The sequence below is a fragment of the Ciona robusta genome, chromosome 14 (assembly GCF_009617815.1).
Source record: "Ciona robusta chromosome 14, ASM961781v2".
NCBI classification, from domain to species: domain Eukaryota; kingdom Metazoa; phylum Chordata; class Ascidiacea; order Phlebobranchia; family Cionidae; genus Ciona; species Ciona robusta.
In genome coordinates, this window is record NC_143248.1 from 5,975,965 (window position 1) to 6,001,230 (window position 25,266).

Sequence of the window (25,266 nt, forward strand, 5' to 3'; positions counted from 1 at the left end):
TTTCACTATATTTTCTTCATTTGGTAGTAAACAAAGAGCATTCAAAGAATTAATAAAACTGTATCCTTCCGACTCCCACAGACCGTTGTTGATATATAATGGTCCAACGGCCATGGATATATGTGGACTTGGATTATTCATTCGAAACCAAACAGCAATATTTATTCGTCCAAAAGGGCATGAAATAAATAAATAAACATTGATTTCCTCTCAAAATATGAAACAGTTTCATTTTCAGAATAATAACGTTTGAATATTAGTTTCTTGGATTTAAACATCAACGCAACCTTGTGGGAATAAAGTGAAGATGGCTCAAATGTAAGTATTAACTTTATTATTATAAATAACATTAGGCTTGTATAAACGCTTACGAGTTACCACGTATAGGTAACTTATTTTACCTCGCGTGGCAGGGCAACGACAGTTGTTATAACACGGGTGTTCTGTTTAATACACCTCGTGCCCGCTTACCAGTTACCACGTATGTAACTTATTTATCCTCGCATGAAATTACAGTCGTTATAACACAGGTGTTCTGTTTCATACACCTCGTTCCGCGTATTTGTGTTTGTCGGTGATTATTTTTATGTATGGCTGACAATTTTAATAACCCATGGAGCAATTGCTGTTAAGATGTCTTGCCCAAGAACACATACGCTCAAAATGGTAGCACCATCGAGCCTCGAACCCGTAAACTTTGGTTACAACCAGACGAGTCAACCATTGTGTCTGTAACAGAAATCCGAATCGTTCGCGCGTCGTGACGTAACAATAGGCTGAATATGACGCTGCCCGCCCCTGTGTTTCGTGTTACCGTGTCAACCAATAAACACACAACGTATGGCGCGGATTGTTACATCACAAAGCTACTGTACGCGGTGTCAGCGTCGTTTGTTCGAAACATCAGAAGGAAAGGCGGGATAGTGGAAGATATTTATGTTTATTAAATATTTGGTAGCGATCAGACTTACAGTTTAATAAGGTCACATTGTAGGGTATAGTTGGGGTGAGGTGGATGTATTCATCTCAGCCATGTATGTTAGTATAGCTATATATATACGTAGAAGAGTCTATAGGCCAATATATTTTCAACGAGTGTTATACAGAAGGATATTTTTATTGTTATGATTATAACAGTATAGTAGCGTGGGGTAAGATAGATACGGTTAGCACAAAAAATCCCATATTTCATAATCGTGTTTTAAGCAACTAACGCGATTTTTGAGTCGTGGGGATACGTTTATATAATTCTGTAAATATTCTTTGTATACTACAAAATATGGGACGATATGAGAATGAAAACGCGTCCCATCTTACCCCACCCATAAAAGTAAAATTTTTTCAGCATAGATTTAGATTAAGCAAGCTAGATATACATTGCCTCTTGTTGGGATATAAGGCCGAATCTATCTTATACACTACAGTCCATAGATTTCCTAACGCACATGGCAATAGGACTTCACCCTTATAGAATTAAACGAGGGTAGCAATTTACCGGAACCCGGTAGTTAACCTAAAGTTTAAGGAGATATGTACGCAGTTTTACAATGGATGTCAGTTAATACAACAAACGTTCATAAATATATCGCTTAGCGAAACCGGATCGTAAACTTTTATTGCTATGTTAACGCTTTTAATGGGAGGGCTTTCAACTTGGTGGTTTTTACAACTTGAACCACATCTTTATACACACATATGGTACAACATAAAAGGCAAAATAATCGTCGCATTTAGTTGTATAAGGGTTTAAACTGTGTGTCTATACAAGGGCTCAGATGTTCCCCGAAGTTTTTAATAATTAACAATAACCTACAGACAAGTTTTATAGCAAGCTGTATACAAATATAAAATATAAGTTTAATACTCTATGTGCAATCATGCAGAGGTTACAGAGTACATTGTGGGGCCTAAATAAGTGTTTCAATTTGAAAACTGTTGACTATAGGCTTGAATGTACTGGCGTAGAAATAGACATAGTACCCGCAAATGTTGTTTGGAATATTTTTTCAATAATTTGACGTGCGACGCAAAAGTACCTACAGGGCTGCTAACTTTAAAATCTTTGCTTTGTCGTGACTTGTTATAATTTCACCAGCAGCACTCGACGCGTCTTGAAATAATATTTATTTTATTGCTTAAATATTTAATCCGCTGACGGTTGAGTTTTATTTATAAAGTGACGCTGTAATAATTGATACTGGTTCAATATTTGGTATAGGTTTCTGAAAATTGTGGGGATTTTTGTTTTTAGAGTTTTTTTACTACGTAACTTTTGACATCATGCCGCATTCGATCTTTTTTGTAATGTATTAATAAAAGCCTATTTTTAATGTATTATTTATCGATTATATAGTACGGTGGGAGAGGATGGGCTAACGTCAGCGTGGGGGAGGATGGGTTAACGTCAGCAAGTAGTTTTCCATATTTTCTAATCGTGTTTTAACAATTAACCACGCTATTTTACAGTCGTGAGGATACGGTTATATAATTCTGTAAATGTTCTTTGTTTACTAACAAATAGGGCGATAAAACAGAATGTAAACTTGTCCCATCTTGCCCCGACTTACCATAGACCTACGTAATTCAAATGATCAAATGCCGCCCCCAACAACGCGTGCATACAACTTCCTTTGTGAGGAGGAAGTTTTAACTCGTTACTTGTACTGTATACCGTCGGTAGCGTGGCCGAGTGGTCTAAGGCGCTGGTTTAAGGCACCAGTCATTTCGATGGCGTGGGTTCGAATCCCACCGCTGCCATAAATTTTATCTTTTGTTAATGCGCCTACTTTTTTGAAGAAATTAAAAAATCACTCACAAAGTCACATACGTGGTAGCTCATAAGCGGGCACGAAGTGTATGATACCGAACAACTGTGTTATAACGACTGCAATTGCTTTGTTATCTGAATTAACTTATGGTTTTAGAAGCTCTGGTTTTACAAAATACAATCCTGAAACTTATTCCGTGGCGTGTCTCCCCCTGGTCTATTCAATGTAGATTTCCCACCCAATAATTAAACGTAATAGTTCAATTGTTAGATAAGAATCGTTAGAACGGAATTAATTGTTACATAAAAGACGTTTCTTTTTAAATTTTATTGTGACGTCATATTAAAAGGAAAAAGGGAGGCATTGTGATGATTCTAAAATGTTGAATCCTTTGTTCTATAACAATGCATTTACCCCCCATTGTTATTGTTGTCTATTATAAAACAATCGGCTATTATTTACCCATTGTTTACAAAACTAGAATTCGAATTTAAATCCCGCCAATTGTTTGAATTTTATTTCCGAATTCGACTTGTTATGATTCAACAATGCCCACTGTGACGTGAAGGTGCTATAATGGCAATACAAAATATGGTATCCGATTTTATTTTGTATTAAAAAAAACACCAATTTTAACGACTGTCGTTCCCGCCACGTAAGGATGAACAACTTTCATACATACACAGGCATTCCTTGTTCAATTTTATTTTTTTTTTCATTTAATTTGATTGACAAAAACATTCCAATCGTACAGCATATTATGTTTGTCGTTACTTTATATTTCCTATATGAGGTTCTACAGCGCGGCACGCGACAAGGTACCTGGGGTTTAAGCCAGGGTTAGTTGGTGTGTGCTCCATTTTATTTTACCATATCATCAGTGTCTGGTGGTTTGTATCTTTTAACGTAGTTCCATATAGCGCCCCTATATGTGTTTATTCATTATCAGGTACTCGGTCAACTCTTGCCTGAATCCCTGGACACAACATAACTGTATTTAATCTAAATTTACTCTCGCTTTTCAGGGATAAATAGGCGAGTTTCGCCGCATTTTCAAAATACATTCATAAATATAAACAAACGCTATAGTTTAACTTTAAACTAAATTGTTGCTTATTTCTTTTAACTCTCAACCTACAAAATGGAACCTAAACGTACAACATCGGCTGGTTACCGCTTTCCACTCGGTGAAACGACTGCTGTCCATCGTTCAACCACAAGACCTGAAGCGACGCAAACAGCTGCTGGCTTGAAACGAAATGCGGCGAAAAATGTGGAAAAATTTGATGAGGTTTCCTGGAACAAAATCTGGCGTGAGCAAGTTGACAGTGAATGGAAAAGCGTCAAAGAATGGTTAGTATGTGTTTATGAATTGTTGTATTCTAAATCGGTGAGGAGCTATACAGTGAGGCATGCCATGGGACCTGGGATTTAGGCCAGAGTTGGTTCATTACCCCAACATTGTATAAGCACATTATATTCTATATGGGTGAGGTCCTACAGTGGGCATGCCATGAGACCTGAGATTTAGGCCAGAATTTGCCCATTGCCCCAATAGCGCTGTTCTGCTATTCTGACGAGCTATGCTATATATAATATTCATAGGACCTGGGATTTCATGCGAATTTCATGTATATTTAACGATTAAATATTGTTAAGTATTTTTAAGCCTTTACCAAATTACCCTTTAATGCAAAAAAGATTATGTTAAATTAAAAAAAATATGTTGAACAAAATTGTAAAAACGCCTCCCCGTCGGGGAATCGAACCCCGGTCTCCCGCGTGACAGGCGGGGATACTCACCACTATACTAACGAGGACTACGTCTGGAGGTGTGCAAAATCATGGTTTAGTTCCTCGTTCTCTTACATAGCCGGACGTATTTGTCTTCGCATTAACTTATATGCGTTAAAATTCGCCGAATTTAGCGGTATTTCCATAAACATTTTAACATAGTATTTATTTATGTTTTAGGGAGAAAAACTGGGGGTTTCTAAACGATTTTGACCCAAGAGGACGACCTAAAACACCCCCAAAGCTACCAGAAAGGGAGCCAGTTTTTAGCGATACTGTACCAGACACTCAAGGTCATGTATACGGTAGTAGAGTGAATACGGAGGGGGGAAGGGAAATGCAGAAAATGGAATTTATGTTTCATTCGTCAAATAGAAGAATCAGAATGGATTCTGAATTTGTTTGTTATTAATAATATAAACCCCAAATATGTATTTCTAATTATATAGTACTGTGGGTATGATGGATACCGTTAGCACATATTATCCTATGTTTCCTAATCGTGTTTTAACAATTAACAACGCTCTTTTAGAGTCATGAGGATACCGTTATGTAATTCTGTAAATATTCTTTGTTTGCTACCAAATGGGACGAGAAAGGATAATGAAAACATGAACCATGTCCTAACATATGTAGACATAAACCAAAAATTATATAGCCCTGCTTTTACCATGGTTTTCTTTGCATTTGTATAATATCATCCATATCAAACTACTTTACCTCTTGCGTGCAATTATATCAGCGATTATATGTTTGTACCATTACTTGTTCATTTAGTTGTTAAATCCATTGAATTATGTACTTATGTTATAAATTGGAGGTATGACGTAAATTTCTGTGACGTAACATGTTGTGACGTCATTTTTTTATTATTAATTATTGCGGATTGTATTATTACGTGTTTGAAATTACGATAAATTGCATAAAAACATAATTATATTGCTTTATAACTTTAAAAAAATCCATTTCCGTATATCAGAAATATTTGAAATGCCTTTCATAGGTGGCGCTAATTCCATATTCCCACGGTATGACATCAGCCATCCACGAAACAGGAAGTTTTTCTTATGACGTCACAGAAGCAACGCCACATGTACACGATTGTCTTCACTATGACGTGACAACCACAGCGAAAGGAGCGATTTTTCGCTTTCTTGCGTCGATTTTAACCGCTTATAGTAAATAAGATAGTTTACTATTTTAAAGCAGATCAACAGTGTTTTGTGTAGTAGGCGCACTGTAGTACGACATACAAAGATAATGGAGTTAGAGTATAAACAGATTAGAATACGCAGATTCGCTTATTTACTACGTTAGTATATTATTTAGGAAGATGTAGTTTTAAAATTTTGCAAGAAAATTAAAAGTTATAAAAGTTAACAGCAGTGTTATATAATATGTATTTATATTAAGTCTCGTAAAAAGTTTACGACTTTTTTGTTTATATAAAACCCCTTGCTTACGTGGCAGTGTGAAACAAAGTAGTAAAGCATAGGCGTCGAACCTGGGGTCACAGGGTAGCCAGGCTAACCCAATACCATATTAGATTACTATGAATTCTTTATTACCATACCCAGTATAGTACTGAATTGGAAATATTTGTTATTAAAAAACCTTTGTATAGTCGCCAGTATATGCTACCAAGCATACATTTATAAATCCCTTAGGAGTCTATGTTTAAATTGTTGCCAAAATGTCGACCCAGCAACCCACCCCAACCCCAACCTCAACTGCAACTGTCAAGCAAGGCAGAGGAATCGTGAAAATGGTAAGATGGGTTTATGTTAAGTAACAAACTGTTTGTAACACCAAGAAATTGACTTTGGCATTTAGTGGGAAGTATAGGTAAAATGTAAGGGGTACCCGCTGCCTGGGGTTAGCGTAAAAACATATTTATATGTTATGTCCTGTTGTATTACCCATATTCTTGAAACAGAAGCTGAGAAGCAACATTATGTGTTTAAGCTTCCCAACTTTAAGCATAGACAGCCTTTAACCTGCTGGTGGGTGTTTATGCAAACACGCTTAGTCAAAGTATAGACGTGACTTTTGGTTGGTTCTAATTCTCTTTATTTAATATGACTTTTACTACCATACTCCACCAAGTAAATATAACTCATGTACTTCAAAGGTTCTATCTGGCGATGCTATAATTGTTCGTGGCCAACCCAAAGGAGGTCCGCCACCAGAGAAACAAATCAACCTTTCCAACATCGTTGCTCCTCGTATGGGTAGAAGAGCAAACATGAACGTGCCGGATTCAGTTGACACCAATGATGAAGTATGTATATAAGCAATCCTTGAAATATATCGTTAAGCCTGATTTTAGAGGCGTTTTCGCTAATGCAGCAGAATTCCTGGAGTACTTTGGTGCTTATTCTAGTTAATTAAAATTGTATATTCAATGTTGCATCTTATATTGCATCCTTAAAAATGATATGAGGTGAATTGAATAGACTGTATGGCTGTATATGTTGTTTTTTATATAAATCTTTATCAATCTTCAAAAGAGTCTGAATTAAATTTGTTTAATTGTTGTGTATGTGCGGTGCAGTTGGTGCTGCTGTATTTTCGCCAGTGATGGTAAATCAATAATTATTTGAGGATATCCTATTTATGGGGATATCCTAAAACACCACTAATAATAGAACTGCAAACTCCAAGTAAAAAGATAGGCATATACACAATATACATTAATACATTATATATATATGTAGTAACTTTATTTTATATTAAAAATAAATACTACCTGAAACTGTAATGATAAAAATGTTTTTTTCCATTTCCAGCCCTTTGCTTGGCATTCACGAGAGAACTTGCGTAAGAAATGCATCGGAAAAGAGATTTATTTTTCCATCGATTACGCTCCTAACAATGATAGATGCTACGGTACTGTCTACCTTGGTACTGGTAAGTTGGCTTAATTATGATGAATATTAAAAGATACTTTGTGTTGAAATGTGGGGAAATTCAAATGGTTTTATTCCTGTGGTGTTTTGGTGTTTATTACATAAACCTTATACTCACAGCAGAGTTGTTATGTACCATTTAAATTGCATGTAAAGTAACTTTCACACATTCTTATAGTTTTCAATGATATATTATGATTGGACCTGTGTTATACCTTTCAACTCAAAATTTCAAGTTAAACCTTCACATACACATGTATAAATATGATGTTATTAATACCAGATGCCAACGGGGAGAATTTGAACTTGATGCAGATTAAAGATGGGATGGCTGAAGTCAGGAAAGTTAATGTAAGAGCCGACAAGTAAGTTACAAATAAAAGGATAACTTGGGTTGTATTACTATTATATAGGCTATATATTTTTATATGATTATTATATATATAGTTGTTTCACAAAAGATGAAAGCTTTTACTTTATTGGTGTACTTCATATATCCTTGTATAGGACAGCGGTAATGAGCCAACTTAAGCCTAAATCCAAGGTTATAACTATTTATATTTATATAACTTTTTACTTTATATCATACCACACTGTAGGACTTCATCCACCCATACAGAATACCATATAAATATAAAATCTAGGCGATGTAATATGTAATAAATGTAGTGTTAAACCTTGTATAATGTATATGCTATAAAATACAATCTTTAATGCGTTATACCACACAGTAGACAAACATAAAGTATGCGGTTGTCCACTGGATAAGCTGTGGTATATAAGCCTTAACCGACTAATAGGTGGGATGGTGTTACCTAACCTCACGTTTCTAATGAAAAACAGCAGCATGTTATGTTCAAATACCCTTAACCCACCAATGTTGTTCCAGTACCGAGCATGCCTCCCTCCTAGAGGCAGAAGATCAAGCCAAAGCATCTGGGATTGGTAAGTGGGTGGAACCTCGTCCCGATGATGCGGTTCGTAACATCTCGTGGACAATCGATAACGGACGGAACTTCGTGGATTCTTATCGTGGTGAACCAATACCAGGTTGGTGGGTTGGGTTTGTTAAGATGGGGCAAATACAGGGGGGGTTGGCAGGTGGGGATGAATAAGTGGGTTGTTGTAATATATGTAGCAAACTTAATACAGGGAAGGCAGGGATAGTTAGACATGTATTCCCACGGCAATAGTTCACAAGGAATATTTTGCTGATGGGGTTTGTTTTCCAATTGTTGCAAAGTAGTGAATATAATAGCAAACGGGAATGTGTTAAAACAAATGACCAACGCATGTCCGCCCTAGACACCCCTACTACATCAAAGTTTGTCTCTTTCCTCCATTAGCGCCCTTTAATATTTTCTCTGCATTAAATAATTAATCTTATTCATCCAGTTGTCATTGAACATGTAAGAGACGGTTGTACAATGCGTGCCTCGCTACCAACCCACCACCAGATCACCTTCATATTAAGGTACATATACATTCTACGTTAATGTTTATGTATAAACGAGTTTGTAAGTTATAATAGCTTTTCAAATTTAAGTTATTTGTGTATTTACTTAACTATGAGTTGATTAGTTCTATACTATGTGGGTAAGCTGCTATATAATGGCACTGTTAGTGGTTATGTACTCACATTGTAACTGGCGGATACCATTGATCGATTTGTCCTTGGGCAAGACACCTAACAAACATTGTTCGGTCACTAATGGGTTGTAACACCCTGGATGTGAATCTCATGTCCCACCCTTAGATGCTCAACAATATAGATTATAAACATTCTCATAACCCCATCTTCCCCTCTTCCTCAGTGGAATCAAGACCCCGATGATCAAACGCGATCCCGATGACCCAAAGAAGGAGATTGCTGATCCTTACGCAGCAGAGGCAAAGTTCTTCGTTGAGTCTCGTCTTCTACAACGAGATGTTAAGATTATATTGGAAGGAGTTTCCAACCAGAATATTCTCCTTGCAACCGTCCTACACCCTGTAAGTTGGTTATTATGTACGTTGCTGCTTTGCTACACTTTGTTGGTCCAATTTTGTTTTCAAAACTTCCCTATTAAGTTATAACAGTTTACATTTTTTGGGGATAATGAGCCAACTCTGGTCTAAACCCCAGGTCCCATGGCGTGCCTCACTGTAAAACCTCACCCATATAGAATAGAATGTGCATATACAATGTTGGGGTAATGGGCCAACTCTAAGCGTGCCATTCTGTAGGAATTTACCCATATAAAATAGCTTTTCTTTCGATCATTTACAAATTCTTCACGATGTTTATTACTTTCCCTAGAATGGAAACATCACTGAGATATTGCTACGTGAGGGGTTCGCGAGGTGTGTGGATTGGAGTATTGCTTCGTACTCACAAGGGGCTGAGAAACTTAGGGCGATGGAAAAGTAAGTTAGGGGTTGGCACTGAGTGTTTATATAGGTTGCTATAATTGATATGGATGTCACTAGACTCACCACTTACATTGTAGTTGGCACTCTAGCAAAGTAAATTGCTGTTACGATGCAAGCTCAAATTTTATTTTTTAATTTTTTTTTTGACATACGGCGGGATAAAGTGTTTAATATATTTTGTATCAGCAACAACACAATTTCAATTCATCATTTAGTTAAAGTTCTCCTGACTATAAAAAGAGATTTCATTTACGTTATGCAATTTTTAGTAAAACATTTATTTAATCTTGTCTAGTATCTATTATCCGTAACCTTGTTGTTTATTGACAGGCAAGCAAAGGAACGCAAGTCTCGTATTTGGAAAGATTATGTTGCTAAGGTTCAAGAAACAATAACAGGGGAGCGCGAGTTCACGGGCAAAGTTATCCAGGTTGTAAATGCCGATGCCATCGCTGTGAAGACAGCTAATGGTGATGTGAGGACCATTCATCTTGCAAGTGTGAGGCCCCCAAGGTGGGTGTTTGTATACTTCTACTTCTATGTACATTGGTACATACATACCGTACATACTTTTTGACTTGGTTGGGTCGCATCTTTACAATGGTTCACAAAGCCTTTTGACTGTTTTTTAAAAGTTAAATTATTTTGGTTTATGATTCGTAAAAGTTGTGTAAAATGTGGGTTTGGGCAGTTTATAAAGCTTGTGAGGACACACTGATACATGTTTCAGATGTTTGTAAATAAATAATATTTGTGCACTGCCAAGTGAGACCATAAAAGAAAATGAAAATATGGACAATCTAACCCCTACCTACTATAATACTTTAAACCCTCCCCACCAGATTTGATGACGTGGTACACACCAAGGGTAAAGACGCGCCCCCCGAGGCCCCCAAAGGAAAGAGTCGACCGTTATACGACGTCCCCTACATGTTTGAAGCAAGAGAATTTATGAGAAAGAAACTTATCGGGAAAAAGGTAAAACTAGACCAGTGTTTTCAAATCTTTTAAGCTTTTTTTAAAGGTTAACTGCAAGTGGCTGCAAAATGTTCCTGCATATATTATTTGTGGCCTAATTGTTAACAAGTGTTAGATTTGTTTTGGTTTTAAGTGTCATGTGATTTATTGAAAAAAGTAAAAATTTGAAATGTATAAATTTTTTTTTTCGTAATTCCAGCTTTTTAATACATCTTTGCAGTATCTGGCTTCCTATAGTTATAGATAACAGTATAATGTGGCTATATTGTGACAATGTGTATATTCAAAATTTCAAATTGAACATAGGCATTACCATAAACAGAAAATAAACAAATTCACGACATGTTTGTGTAGGAGTGATATGACACATTTAGCTTAGGTACTTTGTCACAAAACTAAGCTAAACTGGCTGATGATAAACCTCAAAGCTTACACTGCATTACTTGCCACACAAGTATTTTAAAGTTTGTTGTTAATATGATTATTTCAATTTCCCAACCTTTTATCCAGGTAACAGTCACCATCGACTACATCAAGCCATCTAGTGCTGCAACCGATACTTTGGGTGCCTTTCCTGAACGTACGTGCGCTACTGTGAGGTCTGGTGGAATGTAAGTGGGACTTGCTTAAATATACGTGTGGCTTGTTTAAATATATAAGGGGGACTTATTTAAATCTATGAGGGGACTTACTTAAATATATGAGGGGGCTTATTAAATCTATGAGGGGACTTATTAAATATATGAGGGGGCTTGTTTAAATTGCTTTGAATTTTTATGTCTATACTGTTGTGAATGTAATATGCATAAAAGTTTGGGATTAAGAACATGGTTCTGTTGTCCAATTATGGATACTAGGCCAACTCTTGTTTAAACCCAAAGTTTTAAAACATCTAGGTTGCCACCGTATAATTTCAATGGAATAGGTCTATTACCCCACACAGTAACAGTGCTTATGGTTTTAAATAAGTGTAAATCTATAACGCTCTAATTTATCTGCATTTTCCACCTATATATCAGCTAACACATCCAATATATCAGCTAACACATCCAATATATCAGCTAACACATCCAATATATCAGCTAACACATCCAATATATCAGCTAACACATCCAATATATCAGCTAACACATCCATTACACCCACAGCAATATTGCTGAAGCTTTGGTAAGCAAGGGGTTGGTGAAAGTTGTTCGGCACCGACAAGATGATGATGCGAGGTCTTCACGTTATGATGATTTGCTGGCTGCTGAACAAAGGTAAAGATGGTATTGGTGTGTATATAGTGTTGGGGTAATAGTGGACAGAGGTGGGTATGATATTCATGTGTATATAGTGTTGGGGTAATAGTGGACAGAGGTGGGTATGATATTGGTGTGTATATAGTGTTGGGGTAATAGTGGACAGAGGTGGGTATGGTATTGGTGTGTATATAGTGTTGGGGGAATAGTGGACAGAGGTGGGTATGGTGTGTATATAATGTTGGGGTAATAGTGGACAGAGGTGGGTATGGTATTGGTGTGTATATAGTGTTGGGGTAATAGTGGACAAAGTTAGGATGGGTTGTATATATTAAGGTGCGGAATGCTTATGTATGTTGTATTAAGTCAGTAGTGAGTATTGATTGAATAATCACTCTATTTGAGAGATTTATGAAGACACCCTGTGTGGTTGGTGTTAATGTTGAAACTTAACGTAGTACGAGTTAATATGCCATGTTATATAACCCTTGTACTTTACAGAGCTGTTAAAACATGCAAGGGAGTGAACAGTAAGAAGGAACCTCCCATACACAGAGTGGCAGATGTATCAGGAGATGTGGCAAAAGCAAAGCAGTTTCTGCCATTCCTGCAACGAGCTGGAAAGTAAGTTATTACTCCTGATATTCAACTGGTTTGTTTATTTATGTGTAAGTTTATTTGTAAGCATGTGTAAGTAAGTCAAATCTAAAGATAATCTAAAGTGAAAGAATCACCGACATCTAAGATATATCTGTGCTGTAATAAAACCACAGATTTAATGGTTGTTTCCATAAAACAGATAAATATATATCTAAGATTTATTATTATCAAATTCACGTAACCACTTTCTTATTAACCCCATAGATCTGAAGCAGTTGTTGAATACGTGTTTGGGGGTTCCCGACTCAAGTTATTCCTTCCTAAAGAAACTTGTTTGATCACTTTCTTGCTTGCTGGTGAGTCGTTTAAGATCGGCGATGTGTGATCTTTACCTCACAGATTGACACTTTTACAAAAGCAATTGAGCATTTCATGCGTATACACCCAGTAATATTATGGGTTTTATATTTACACTTTGTGTGTCTGGTGTATATAACTGTATACTTTCAAAACACAGGAAAATTGATACCACTACATAGGTGTTTGTACCTTTGCAACTAGATAAACTATCTTCTTTCAAGTATAGCTACAACTGCTGTGAATATATAAGTTAACTAAGTTGTAATATTAGGTATTGATTGTCCTCGTGGTGCAAGGAACGGAGCACAGGGGGTGATGGAAGCCGATGCTTATTCAGATGAAGCTCTTGCGCTTACTAAGGAGAACTGCATGCATAGAGAGGTTTGAGGGTTGAATATATAACTACGATGTGTATATTGTATGGTGGAGTGGAGAATGATAGCATACAGTAGGGATGTGCCAAGGCGAACCCGAACCCGAATAGATTCGCCGAATAACAGCACAGTTTTGATATTCGCGCGAACCCGAATATTGCGCAAGATTCGTGTGCGATTATTTATTACGCACGTCATAAAATATATCAGTTTATATTGATGCTCAACTCGTCGACACAACAGGTTGCTTTCGTGATTGCACCACAGCACGTGGAATTCCCCGGCGAATAATGCCGTCTATGACAAAACACGTGTGTGACGTAAGCAAGTATGTGGTATATATGCGCAGAAGACGATGCAAGGTTATTGTTTTAACGGTGGAAAAAATGGAATGTGAGAAAGAAACCGGGAGTCTACTTTGTTTTAACTACGCTTTAACGATGCTTTAATAATCTCCCTTTGATTGTGCGTTTTAAATATTGCAACACATTGAGTAGAGCCCGACCAATATTCAAACCGACACCGATATTTTGTAAATTACAGTTGCCGATTACCGAGATTTTAATGCACCTAAATAACTTGACTAAATAAAACCTAAAAATCTGATATAGCGGATAAAAATCAAACTACCTGCTTAATTATTATTAATTAGTTATTAGTGAACTTGTAATTAATTAATTGGTTAATTTGTAATTGTTTTCAAATAAATTTTAACCTCCCCTCCATTAAACAAACATTATATTTATCAGCTAATGCAGTTTACTTGTGTATCACGTTGACTCGTAAGTGACCTAAAGTAACCTCGACGTTACACGCGCCTGATAAACATGACATGCGGTGGACGCGTGATCAGACGCTTTGACCTAGTTTATTACGAACGAGTTGAATTAGGTATACGAATGGGTTTACGTTTATGAACAAGTTAGCGCTGTGCATTAAGTGAACAAAAGTGCCAACTCTTAGTAGCTCAACAACATACGTGACGCAAGAGACCGTGAAGTTGCTGACGTCACACTTTGTTGCTGACGTCACACGCGAATCTATTCGGGTTCGTGCGAATAGCTTTTCTGTTTATTCGGGTTCGTACGAACCCGAATCTTTTGTAAATTGGCACATCCCTAGCATACAGTACTGTGGGGTGAGCCCGATGCTGCTAGCACTTAATATCCCAATTTCCTGATCGCGTTTTGAACAATTAAAAACTCTTTTAGAGTTGTGACTTGTGAGGATGGGGTTTTAAACTTTGGCTTTGAATATTCTTTGTTTACTACCAAATGGGACGATAGAGTAGATTGAAAACCTGAACCATCTTACCCCTTACTTAAGCCATCTTACCCCACCCTATTACGTACATATGTAGGTATAGCAAACTGCTAGTGGTCTACATTTGCAGATGGATGGTTTAATATATTAGTGAGGCAGTCTCTTTGTAATACATAGATATGTAAACGAGGAAATATTCAAAATATTAAACTCTTGTGTTGTTATCTGAATCATTTAACTTAAATGGTTAACATACATAGTTATTGTTGTTATGGTTTGTAATATAAAAATAGGTATGTTCCTGCTTTACGCAAAGTAAGGTTTTAATATGCCAACTGAAATTGTACATGTTGGACATTGAGTGATTATAAATATCCTGATCTGAAACTCATTATGAAGTATCTGTTGGTATATATGCTTTGAAACTTATGTTTGGGGTATGTGTGTCAGGTTAGTACGAGGTCTTGTTCAGCAAATCAGGTATGGTTCATTTGATTGCAAATTTTACTTGGAAAACCAGGGGAACTTGAGCATTAGTTGTGGTTTGGTTCAGTTCTTACACATTCCCACCCAACTCCACAAATAACAAGCGAATATTAATTTCCTCATTGTAATGTGGACATTCTTATACAACAAACGCACACAAGGCATCAATTCTCAGTGAGGCGCGTGCCTTTAACTCCATATTTGCGCAAACATGCCACGCATGGCTGGTCGGGACGATGGTTTACTGAACCAACTTTGTGAATTATATCTCGGTTTCTTTGTGGTCCAGCAGTGCTTCCAGACTTCGCATCTTTATTGGGATTTTTCTCCGTGGTTGCGCAACACTGCCACCTGACTTGAGCGTGCCCAGTCGGCTTAATGTTCGTTCTGCCTTGATCAGAATAAAAAACTTTTACAATAAAGGTCATAATATTAACAAATCATAAAAAACTACACATTCTGTTCTATAAGGGTTTTTTAATTAATTCCTTGAATGTCATTTATTGTTCATCTCTTTCACCCACTTATTCCTATGCAGTACCTATGTTTTGTCTAGTTCTATTATTATTATAATGGGAATTTACATTCTCCCTCCTCATAACTCGCCTGCTGTTGCGAAGTCAATATCACTCATGCGTGAAACATCATCCTCTAGTGGTGGAAAGCCGTCATACGCTCGTTTCAAGTCGTTGCACGATTTATGAGGCCCTTTAATTTCACTCCCCAGTTTGTAACCGTCCGATCGGCGCTCTAATGCCACCTGGCGGCAAGAAGTCGCTAAGCTGCTTAGAAGTTGCTTTGACGGGACACTGGGTGTCGCTGTTGGCTTCTTCCTCAAGGTGGGGTAACAGAGCGATGATGTCACCGATGTGTTCTGTGATGTCATAGATGATATTGTTGTGTTATTGTGAGGAAACATTTCCTCAGGTGGTGGGGGGAGGACATGGACCGCTGTTTGGGGGAGGGTGATGTTTTGATTGTTGTTTGATTGTGATGTCATCATCCACATTGATTCTGTTGGTGATGTCATAATGGGAGTTGAGCTGAAAAAATATTATTAAGAATTGTTGGATAATAGATGTTATTATGACATCATACTTATTGATATGGTTCATTGGTTCTTCTATTCTCTGACAAGCAACGTTATTGGTTAATTGCCTGTCAATCAAGTTTGCTTCCGCGCAATTGGTTCTTGGCCCGCCACGCCCACTGCTTTCTGTCCAATCAAAATATATTTTTATTTGGAAATTTAATTTGAACATTTATTAAAAACCACCTTTATGACACATTTAACACACATTAGACGTGATAGTGAATCATCTTTTTTACATGGGTGAGGTCCTATAGCGAGGCCCACTTGCAGACTTTGAATTTAAACCAAAGTTGATCCAATATTTCCAAATCAAGATACATCAGTCCTTTTAAAACTAATGATAGTTCCATCATGGGGTTCTTAGTAAAGCCCCCCCTTCTATCCATCATGGGGTTCTTAGTAAAGCCCCCTTCTACCCATCATGGGCTTCTTAGTAAAGCCCCCCCTTCTACCCATCATGGGGTTCTTAGTAAAGCCCCCTTCTACCCATCATGGGGTTCTTAGTAAAGCCCCCCCTTCTACCCATCATGGAGTTCTTAGTAAAGCCCCCCTTTCTACCCATCATGGAGTTCTTAGTAAAGCCCCCCCTTCTACCCATCATGGGGTTCTTAGTTAAGCCCCCCCTCTACCTTCCCATACAACCATGTGAGCATGTACATCTACTCACCATTCTCACCATAAGGTTCCCTGCGTTGGGAGAAATTCTTTTTTCTTAGTTTGTAGAATGCAAGAAGTATGATGGCAGCAACTAATGTTAAGCCAACAAAACAACCAATGATGATCTTGGTCGTTCGCATTACCTGTTTGTACATGGTGTTACCTCATGCTTATTGTTTAGTTATAACATGGGCGTCTTCTTGTACACCAGACACACATGGTGTACTTATACACCCCATGCTCACTGTTGAGTTATAACATAGGTGTTTTCTTATACACCAGGCACACATGGTGTAATCATACACCTCATGCTCCCTGTCGAGTTATAACATAGGTGTTTTCTTATACACCAAACACACATGGTGTATTTATACACCTCATGCTCACTGTTGAATTAATAACATAACATTTTTTCCACAAAAGACAATGGTATCTCATCCAAGCCTTATAGCAAGCAGTTTTAAAACATAAAGTTAGTTGAAACCTCACTTCATTCATGGAGTCTTGTTGAATTTCCTTCTGTTTATAATAAGGTGTTGTACTAGCAGGTGATTCAGGTTTGGATAAAATGGGAACGAAAGAGTTTGATTTTCTTGTGGTTGGTTTCCATTGCACAGCAACGCTGTTTTGTGCTGTAGTTGGTTTCTGTAGTTATAATATATTGGTGTTATGGAAATATGAATGTGCTTCTACCTGTTAGGTTTAATTAAAGACAATGGAATAATGTAATATTGTATATTTATGTTAACAATAGTTGGACGAAAAGGAACTTTTTAGACAGACAAGGTCTTCTAATTCTTTTGTACATGCTTTAAATTTGAGTGTCTTATAATCTGTTGCTTTATGTTGAGTCTAACTCTGGTTAACGGTTGCTTTGGCCAACATGTGTTGCCTAAACTGCTATTGAACCATTATGTATTACGTTAGTGGTTTACTGCACACAGTATTTAACCTTTTTTTATGATTGTTTTAGAGCACGATATTTAACACTTGCTGCTTTAATCTGAGTGTTACCATCTTACTTTTGTGTTGTCCATGTAGTTGTAAATAAGTTTTATAAATAATAAGCAAATCACATGATTATACTTACTGGTACATAAGCTGGTTGTGTTGGACGTGGGTTTTGATATTGAACATTATTTCTTGTCGCTTTGCTTACACTTGTTTCAGTAGCAAAGTATGAAGGTGTTAAGACATTGGTTTGACTTGTAACATTCAAGAACACAGTAGACTTGGCCACCTCGTTACCAGACTTTGACACAGAGCATGTGTATAGACCTTTGTCTTTTAAAGTCACTTTTGTAAAGTTGAGAGAACCTAGAATTGAATCGAGTTACATCAGAACTTGATTTAAAAAACTAGGTTTTAATTTAAAAGTTACCCAAAGTGTCCCATATACTAATCAAATGTTTAAAACTTAATGTTAAAAATTAATTAAATGCCGATGTTATCGGTTCAAGTCACACACAGTATATTGGGGTGATCTTCAACTTTAAACTTTGGCACAAATACAAGAGATTAAGTTGAAGCAACTTAAATATTTAATCTCAATTTCCCCCTTGCTACTTTTAGACGCTACCAAATAGGTGTTTGCATAATTCATGGGTTTTGCATAACCTTCCACCACATGCAGGTTCGTGTCATTGTGTTTTGAATTCTACCAGGTTTGTCAGGCTTACATGGGTTGACAGGGTTGTTAATGGTGGGCAAACATGGAGTTACCACAGTGGTATTTGAACCCTGTCCCTTTACCACATATATACAATATTGAGGCTAAATTTCAGCTAAAACACATCAAGCATAATAAACATTTTAAGTTTCCTGGAAATAAATTGAGTTGCTTTGTTATCTGAGATAACTTGCTGGCCTTACAAATCTAGCCATGCATAAATTGCTTAAAACTCACCGTTTCCTAGCATCGTGATTCTGACTTTGTATTGGCCGTGTCTTATTGAAGTTCCGTTTGGTGTTTTCCATTTGATTCTCTCCTTGCTGGTTCGGTGGTTTGGGGGTAAAGTGGGACATGGGATACGAACGCTGTCGCCGACAGAGACGTTCAGGCTTGGACTTGTTTCTGTTGTTAATATGAATTTATTTGGTCTGTTCGATTCCTTGTTTAAATAGCACAGTAAGATTGGAAACAAAAAGCAAGCTTTGAATCTGGTTACAAGACAAGCACGTTTTCTCGTAACCAGCGAACAGCCGCATTTACAATCATTTATGAACCGTAGCCGTAAAATTCACAACTGTTGGTGCACTTACGTTCCCCAATAATTAGAGCAGCACATGGTGGGTTATTGATACGTGTGAGGTTAGCAAGTGGTAAGCCCCGATAAGTGGGCGGGTATCTACAAGTTCCACACAACCCGTCAGTGCATGCGGTGCTGTCTGATAGAAACCTGTGAAAACAAGGTTTACTTGTGTGTTCTGTATATAGGGGACACACCAGGGTACTTGGGTTCAGGCCAGGGTTGCCCATTACCTCAAAATAAAAGTTTAGTCTACTGTATCGTTAAACATAACATTTGTCTTTTGATTCAGACGACCAGATTTTTTTGTTTTGCGAACCCTGTAAAAATGTTTGCGAACCCTGTATCAAACTCACCCTGCCAAAGGTAATAGGTCACAATTACATAACCATGGATTTCGTTGCAACTTTAACGACGTCAATCTCGATGTATAACGGAACACGGTAGGCGGAAGTGACGTCAGATTGTTTCCGGATAAATTTAAAATCTGAAAAAATAATCAAAATGTTAAATTGTTTCGAAGTGTAAGATGTAAGTTGAGTTTCAAGGCTCATTGTAGTAACCATTGCATACGACGTGTTGGTACGCTAAAGTCTAATGTTGTGTTGTAAGATACAATTGGCGGCCTTGCTATATGACTCCATACGAGTATAACACCTCACACATATAGTATAGGGGACACAATTCTACCTTTGTAAAAGATGTTTTCATCCTATTTACTCGTCCCAATCGGTAATAAACAAAGAATATTTGATTTTCGGCACATTACCCAAGTATTACAAAAAAAGACAGATATAAATTAATTTTAAAATGTTGGGAGCAACATCTAACATGATAGGGACCTCCGGTTTCGAATTCTAATTCTCGGCATAATTTATGAATAACAGTTCTAACCTCCAACGAAACTAGATCGTTGAACGCATCATTTGCAACAGTTGCAAGCGCCCCGTATTCCATGTGGAAGTTGGACAACTTTCGCAACCCTTTTAATGAGTTTGAATCCAATACGGATATTCTGTTGTTAGCAAGGTTGAGGGTTCGTATGTTGGTTAGTGGTCGCACAGTCGGCATGTCGTTTATACCACACGAGTCCATGCTTAGAGCCTGGGTAAAAAAAAACGACTTTGAAATCAACATATTGCTTATAACATACTTGTTTTCTGAAAAACAAATTCAAATGTTTCATTTATTTATTGATACAATTTGGCGATCTTTAGGGTATCGCTGGGGTATGTCAAATACTTCTGTTGAAAGCTTGATTGGAAAATATCAGATATTATTTGCTAACAGTACCCATCTTTCCCTGTAGTACAATAACTGTTAACATAAATACTTGCAATGCTTAAATCACGCCTCGTAACCAGCAAGGGGAATATTTCATTACGTTCATATCAACGATTACCCTACGTCATATCCCCATTAAACTTGACAAATCCAATAAAGGCGAACCCATGCCATAACTAAACTCCTTTAGCTCTTAACGTTGAATAATTTAATATTGAATTTCAAGGTTAAAATCGTTCAAGGCGGGTTAAAACAGGTTATGTAATGCTTAAAACTTGATCGAATAAAAATCCATGAACGTATAAATCGTACAATAGGTTTGACTTTACTGATTCGAAATTCCAAATTACTGATTATTTGTTTCATTTTCGTTTAGATTACAATTTCTCGCTATAGCTGCCTGGTGAAATTAATTCTATAAAAAGGATTAGGTCTAAAATGAGTCCGAGTAAAATTATCATTGCCCCAATAAAGTCGACCCGCATAAGACGCCGGTTATCTATAAATAAAGCAAATTCGGGATAATATTAGCAGCAACAGCTTATAAGTTACAAAGTGGTTCGTGAACAAAAACGTTTAAACCCTTGGTCTAAAGCAGCATCATCATTGTCTTTTAATATCCAGGGTTATCTTCTATATCTGCTGTAATTTCCCGCATAAAATTAACTCCGAAAATTGGTTCCTGAGTTTAAGTTAACTTGGTGGAAACGCTAATTCAAAGCCTCATAAATATGGGGGGGGGAGGCAGGCATTAAACATTCATGATATATTGATCTCAATCGAGCAACGAAAATGCATAGAAATCAGCCGACTATTTGGTCTACCTTGAATTTGTTTTATCGATTTTCGTTTGCTGAATATCTGCCCTGAGTTTCAGGCCTTTAAGTGGGATTTTATTTAGTACTGTGGGGTACGATGGATACTGTTAGCATACAATATCCCATATTCCCTGATCGTGTTTTTAACAACGCTTTTTTGTAGTGGTGAGGATGTGGTTATATAATTCTGTAAATATTCTTTGTTTACTACATGCAACCAAAACGTCGGTTACAATCACGGCCTACTAGAGATATAATCTCTAGTAGGCCGTGGTTACAATATATCTTGCGTTAACTTTCTTAATAAAACAACATTTTAATATGCATAATAGCAACAACAGAAGATCACACACATTATATTTACCTGAAGATTGTCCAATCCTGCCAACGCTTGATTCGATAAATATTTCAAATGTCTCAGTTCGCCAACATCTAAACTACGTAATGTTGCTCGTATTTGTATGAACTCATACCCCACGATCTCAGTGATAGGGTTTCCTCTTAACGATATCTCCTGTATGCTTACTAACTGAGCCATGGCCTCGGTTGGTATGTGGGTTAGGCGGTTCGTGGACAAATCAAGTCTTCTTAGCTTTTTCAAACCATAGAAGGCGTTTCTCTATAAAATAAATGATGGGATTAGTTGTGTTTAAAAGCGTTTCTCTTGTTGGGTATGTTATCATTGGTCCATGGCGGGGTGAGTAGAAAAATAAAATGAAATTAAACTTTGTTTGCAACTTGTAATAATCGTTTAGCGCATTTCTATATATAGCATATGCTTTTACAAAAATCCGAATAACAAAAGTTGTAAAAACCCCACGATTTATAGTTCAGCTTTCCCTTGCTTTATACACATACAAAACCTGGAGGTTTAATTACAAATGTTCCCGAGAACGTCGCTCGATTCTCTAATTAAACCTCGCGGTAAATTAAAGCTTCTGCGCCCGCGAATCAATTATTGCGACTCTAGTTTTCTTGATCGATTGTTTTAAACCTGCGCCGTGTCAGGTCTTTAATAATCCCCAACATACGACCATGGTTGTAATTTGTTCGTGTTGAATAACCGATGTCAAAAGAATTTGTGTAAACCTCTTCCAATTAAAAACATAAGCTTAAAAATCGAAGCGAAACGTTGTAGGGTGGTTGTATTGAATGTTTTAATCCATGCGGGTCCGAATTCAAAACATATGGTATTTATAATATATATTATATAGCAAAAACACTAGTAATGTGTAAAATATATTAGGCTAACTCTTTTATAGTCTAAATTTGAGGTCATGGGCAAACTCATCTATACATTTATAACGTAGCCTAATGGGAAACTTTGGCCTAATTGTCGATTATAGTGCCGACTCTTGCATGAATCCCAAGACTTCTGACAATACAGTAGGTCCTCACCCATGTAGAATATAAACACATTATACATTTACATTGAACCCATACTTACTGGGATGTCTCGTATATGGTTTCCATTCAAACGTAAAGTCTCAAGTCCAGGTATTTGACGAAATGAATTTCTTTGTAATTCCCGTATATTGTTGTTACCAAGGCTGAGAGAGTTTACGGAGAACGGGATTTCTGACGGTATAGATCTCAGTGCCCTCGCTTCACAGTAAACCTCCTGAAATATAGAGTTGCGTTATTGAACACAAACTACAAATATACGGGTAAGGTCCCACAGTGAGGCACGCCATGGGACCTGAGAGTAAGATGTGTGTCAGATTGGTCCGCGTTACCTCGAAAAGCTATAATCTCAGTAACTCGACAGCGGGCATGCGGTAACATGATTGATCTTTAACTTTGTAAACAAAGTCTTTTAAAGGCAGATGAAGCATTCGCCTTGATAAAAACTATGTTAATTTTATACCAGAAGATTCTTGAAACACATTTCGCACCGTGATTGTTACAATGTAATATTTTGACAAGTGTATCCCACATAGCATATACATGGGTGTCGGTTCTACTGTTTAAAGTGAAAGTATAATAGGTCCATGTTTTCTTAACCTTTTGTTCATAAATTATGGATCAAGTCGTAAGATCTTTTGCAAACCTAGTTTTAATTCTATGCCCTATATACATGCAGTCCAACTTGCAGACTTGTTTATGTTCATGGTATTACCGGCGTATGTGTTTTAACGGGATGTGAATTACTGGATAAACACGCGGTATTTTAAAGTCGTGAGGATACGATTTTATAATTCTGTTAACATTCTTTGTTTGCTACCAAATGGAACAATAAACAAAACAAAATCTTACCCAAACCTACTAAAAAAATTTTTTTTTGCAATTTAAACAGTTATATAACCGTTTATCGTCACGACTCTTAAACGAGAGTTGTTAATTGTTAAAAACACGATTAGGAAACCTGGAATGTCATGTGACTACGAACCAATGTTATCCATCTTACCCCACCCTACTATAGTTCTAATTTGGATTAATACTTGTCCAGCGACCACTACCGTCAAATTACACCCCAGACCCCTCAGCTTACACGTTATTAGTACTACAGCTATTACGGATCGTTTGTCGCATTGATTATGTGGCAAAGTTGATGAATGGTCCGCATTCAAGCGAACGAAAATCAATTCCATGATCATTGCTATGTGCCTGGTCTATGCGAATTATGTATACGGTGGTTCGCAAACTATTTCAACTCGAGTGTCAATTTCATTCCTTTTTAGTAGAGCTTTTAGGAACACATTAGACCAATAAATGTGCAGTAAAAAGTTAAAATAAAAACACCAACAACGTTTCGCGCAAGGCACCTGCGTAAACTTTGTTGTGTCGAGAGATTAGTTTAATAAAAAAGTTGGTCTGTAGCAAAATCATAACTTTGATAATTCACAAGTTATTTACTGAACTCTTTAATTAGAAAACAAATATAAATTCTAATTGGAAACACTGTTAATACACAGTTACACTCATAGTTGTCAAACATAGGGAACCTCATTGATTAATGTGGTGAATGCAATATACTTTGGCTCTGCTTGTTTGTATAGACACCTAACAGCAGGGTAAAATCTGGGGTGACATTGTTAAAATACAGTTACACTCATAGTTGTCAAACATAGGGAACCTCATTGATTAATGTGGTGAATGCAATATACTTTGGCTCTGGTTGTTTGTATAGAGACTTAACAACAGGATAAAACCTGATTTAAGATTTAACCTGATGTGCTAAAACATGTCCCCTCTCTGAAGTTGGGTTAATATGCCGCCCAACACACCCCTAATATTACGCCTACACACAACAATACGTTACCTTGAATTCATCATAGCAGTCACAATCTGGTGGGCATATCTGATCCACAGCGTTCACTTTCACACAATTATCAAGATTATAACACCACCACACCGCAGAAGCCATCATCAGAAGTCTCGAAGTCATCACCCTCCCTCTCTCGTTTTTACCAATCTTCCCTTTTTTCTTCGACTCTCTTGTTTTACTCCAATCATTACTGCTCGCTCTACCGCCCGTCAGCGGTTGCTTGTGTGCCGACCTCTTCCCGCTAGATGGAATATTCCGCAATCTACTCTCCACCATTATAAGAGTCAATACTTCCAAACCTTCCCAGATTATCGACCCGATGATGTAATTTATACTTCCGCGTAGCTAACGGTATTCCAAGTTATCTCTTGTGTAGAAAATCCGTTTTTACACAGCATATGGTTCTTAGTAGATTACAATCTATCATTCGTATGTATCCTACTAACACATTGATCTGCACATGTAACAAATAACAATTATATACGGCATCGATAACGAACATTATATTTATACAAAAATGGCGAAAAGCAACGACAAAGTGGGTAATATATTCTGCTGCTACAAGACAGATTATGATTGTATCTTTTGGTATAAATTATACACCGTCGTGTGGCAGACAAAACGTAGGTTACAATAAACGTTACGATTATTTGTATACCAGGAGCTTTTATACCAAAACAATTCCCTTCTAACACGCCATAAGTAAAATATA

At 37.0% G+C, this 25,266-nt stretch overlaps 3 protein-coding genes and 1 non-coding gene across 7 annotated transcripts in view; 3 read left to right on the forward strand and 1 right to left on the reverse strand.

Annotated features, from left to right (window-relative positions):
• The first annotated feature begins 173 nt into the window (after nt 1-173).
• Nucleotides 174-5,504, forward strand: LOC149725415 (ciliary microtubule inner protein 5-like). Of its 2 annotated transcripts, XM_089892557.1 has the most exons (3): nt 174-318; nt 3,990-4,121; nt 4,743-5,504. In XM_089892557.1, exons 1-3 carry the CDS (start codon nt 308-310, stop codon nt 4,972-4,974), a joined length of 375 nt encoding a protein of 124 aa, XP_089748683.1. In that variant the 5' UTR covers nt 174-307; the 3' UTR covers nt 4,975-5,504. The 2 variants fall into 2 exon arrangements, with proteins under 2 accessions (XP_089748683.1, XP_089748682.1); XM_089892556.1 differs by lacking the exon at nt 174-318 and having other exon boundaries at nt 3,538-4,121.
• Trnal-aag (transfer RNA leucine (anticodon AAG)) lies at nt 2,676-2,757 on the forward strand. The gene has a single exon. It is a non-coding gene; the product is annotated as a tRNA-Leu (tRNA).
• Nucleotides 5,505-6,161: 657 nt separating the features above from the next.
• Nucleotides 6,162-25,266, forward strand: part of LOC149725417 (staphylococcal nuclease domain-containing protein 1-like) — a 30,695-nt gene continuing 11,590 nt past the window's right edge. Inside the window, exons 1-15 of the mRNA XM_089892468.1 lie at nt 6,162-6,330; nt 6,694-6,843; nt 7,352-7,472; nt 7,755-7,836; nt 8,361-8,521; nt 8,867-8,945; nt 9,286-9,463; nt 9,771-9,877; nt 10,214-10,396; nt 10,726-10,861; nt 11,372-11,472; nt 12,010-12,120; nt 12,604-12,726; nt 12,967-13,058; nt 13,334-13,443. Of these exons, the coding sequence (XP_089748594.1) occupies nt 6,256-6,330; nt 6,694-6,843; nt 7,352-7,472; nt 7,755-7,836; nt 8,361-8,521; nt 8,867-8,945; nt 9,286-9,463; nt 9,771-9,877; nt 10,214-10,396; nt 10,726-10,861; nt 11,372-11,472; nt 12,010-12,120; nt 12,604-12,726; nt 12,967-13,058; nt 13,334-13,443 (1,809 nt within the window). The 5' untranslated portion in view covers nt 6,162-6,255. The remainder of the gene's footprint in view (nt 6,331-6,693; nt 6,844-7,351; nt 7,473-7,754; nt 7,837-8,360; nt 8,522-8,866; nt 8,946-9,285; nt 9,464-9,770; nt 9,878-10,213; nt 10,397-10,725; nt 10,862-11,371; nt 11,473-12,009; nt 12,121-12,603; nt 12,727-12,966; nt 13,059-13,333; nt 13,444-25,266) is intronic.
• On the reverse strand, nt 14,153-25,012 carry LOC149725418 (leucine-rich repeat-containing protein 4-like). Of its 3 annotated transcripts, none has more exons than XM_089892472.1 (13): nt 24,549-25,012; nt 22,734-22,907; nt 21,651-21,905; nt 20,079-20,288; nt 19,541-19,671; nt 19,198-19,334; nt 18,842-19,009; nt 18,026-18,252; nt 17,425-17,580; nt 16,955-17,078; nt 16,284-16,401; nt 15,792-16,228; nt 14,153-15,576 (listed from the first exon to the last, which is right to left on the reverse strand). In XM_089892472.1, the coding sequence occupies exons 1-13, from the start codon at nt 24,828-24,830 to the stop codon at nt 15,350-15,352; spliced, it is 2,646 nt and encodes an 881-aa protein (XP_089748598.1). In that variant the 5' UTR covers nt 24,831-25,012; the 3' UTR covers nt 14,153-15,349. The 3 variants fall into 3 exon arrangements, with proteins under 3 accessions (XP_089748598.1, XP_089748597.1, XP_089748599.1); XM_089892471.1 differs by having other exon boundaries at nt 16,946-17,078; nt 24,549-25,011; XM_089892473.1 differs by having other exon boundaries at nt 14,153-15,572; nt 16,946-17,078; nt 24,549-25,010.

Excerpts from the sequence above, each read along its gene's own strand:
- LOC149725418 (XM_089892471.1), bottom strand. The coding sequence starts at position 24,830 with ATGGTGGAGAGTAGATTGCGGAATATTCCATCTAGCGGGAAGAGGTCG. Across the intron at positions 19,335-19,540 it reads GACCTATTACCTTTGGCAGG|GTTTCTATCAGACAGCACCG; the intron begins GTGAGTTTGATA and ends TTGTTTTCACAG. Across the intron at positions 15,577-15,791 it reads TATTGACTTCGCAACAGCAG|GCAGAACGAACATTAAGCCG; the intron begins GCGAGTTATGAG and ends ATTCTGATCAAG.
- LOC149725415 (XM_089892556.1), top strand. The coding sequence starts at position 3,910 with ATGGAACCTAAACGTACAACATCGGCTGGTTACCGCTTTCCACTCGGT. Across the intron at positions 4,122-4,742 it reads TGGAAAAGCGTCAAAGAATG|GGAGAAAAACTGGGGGTTTC; the intron begins GTTAGTATGTGT and ends TTTATGTTTTAG.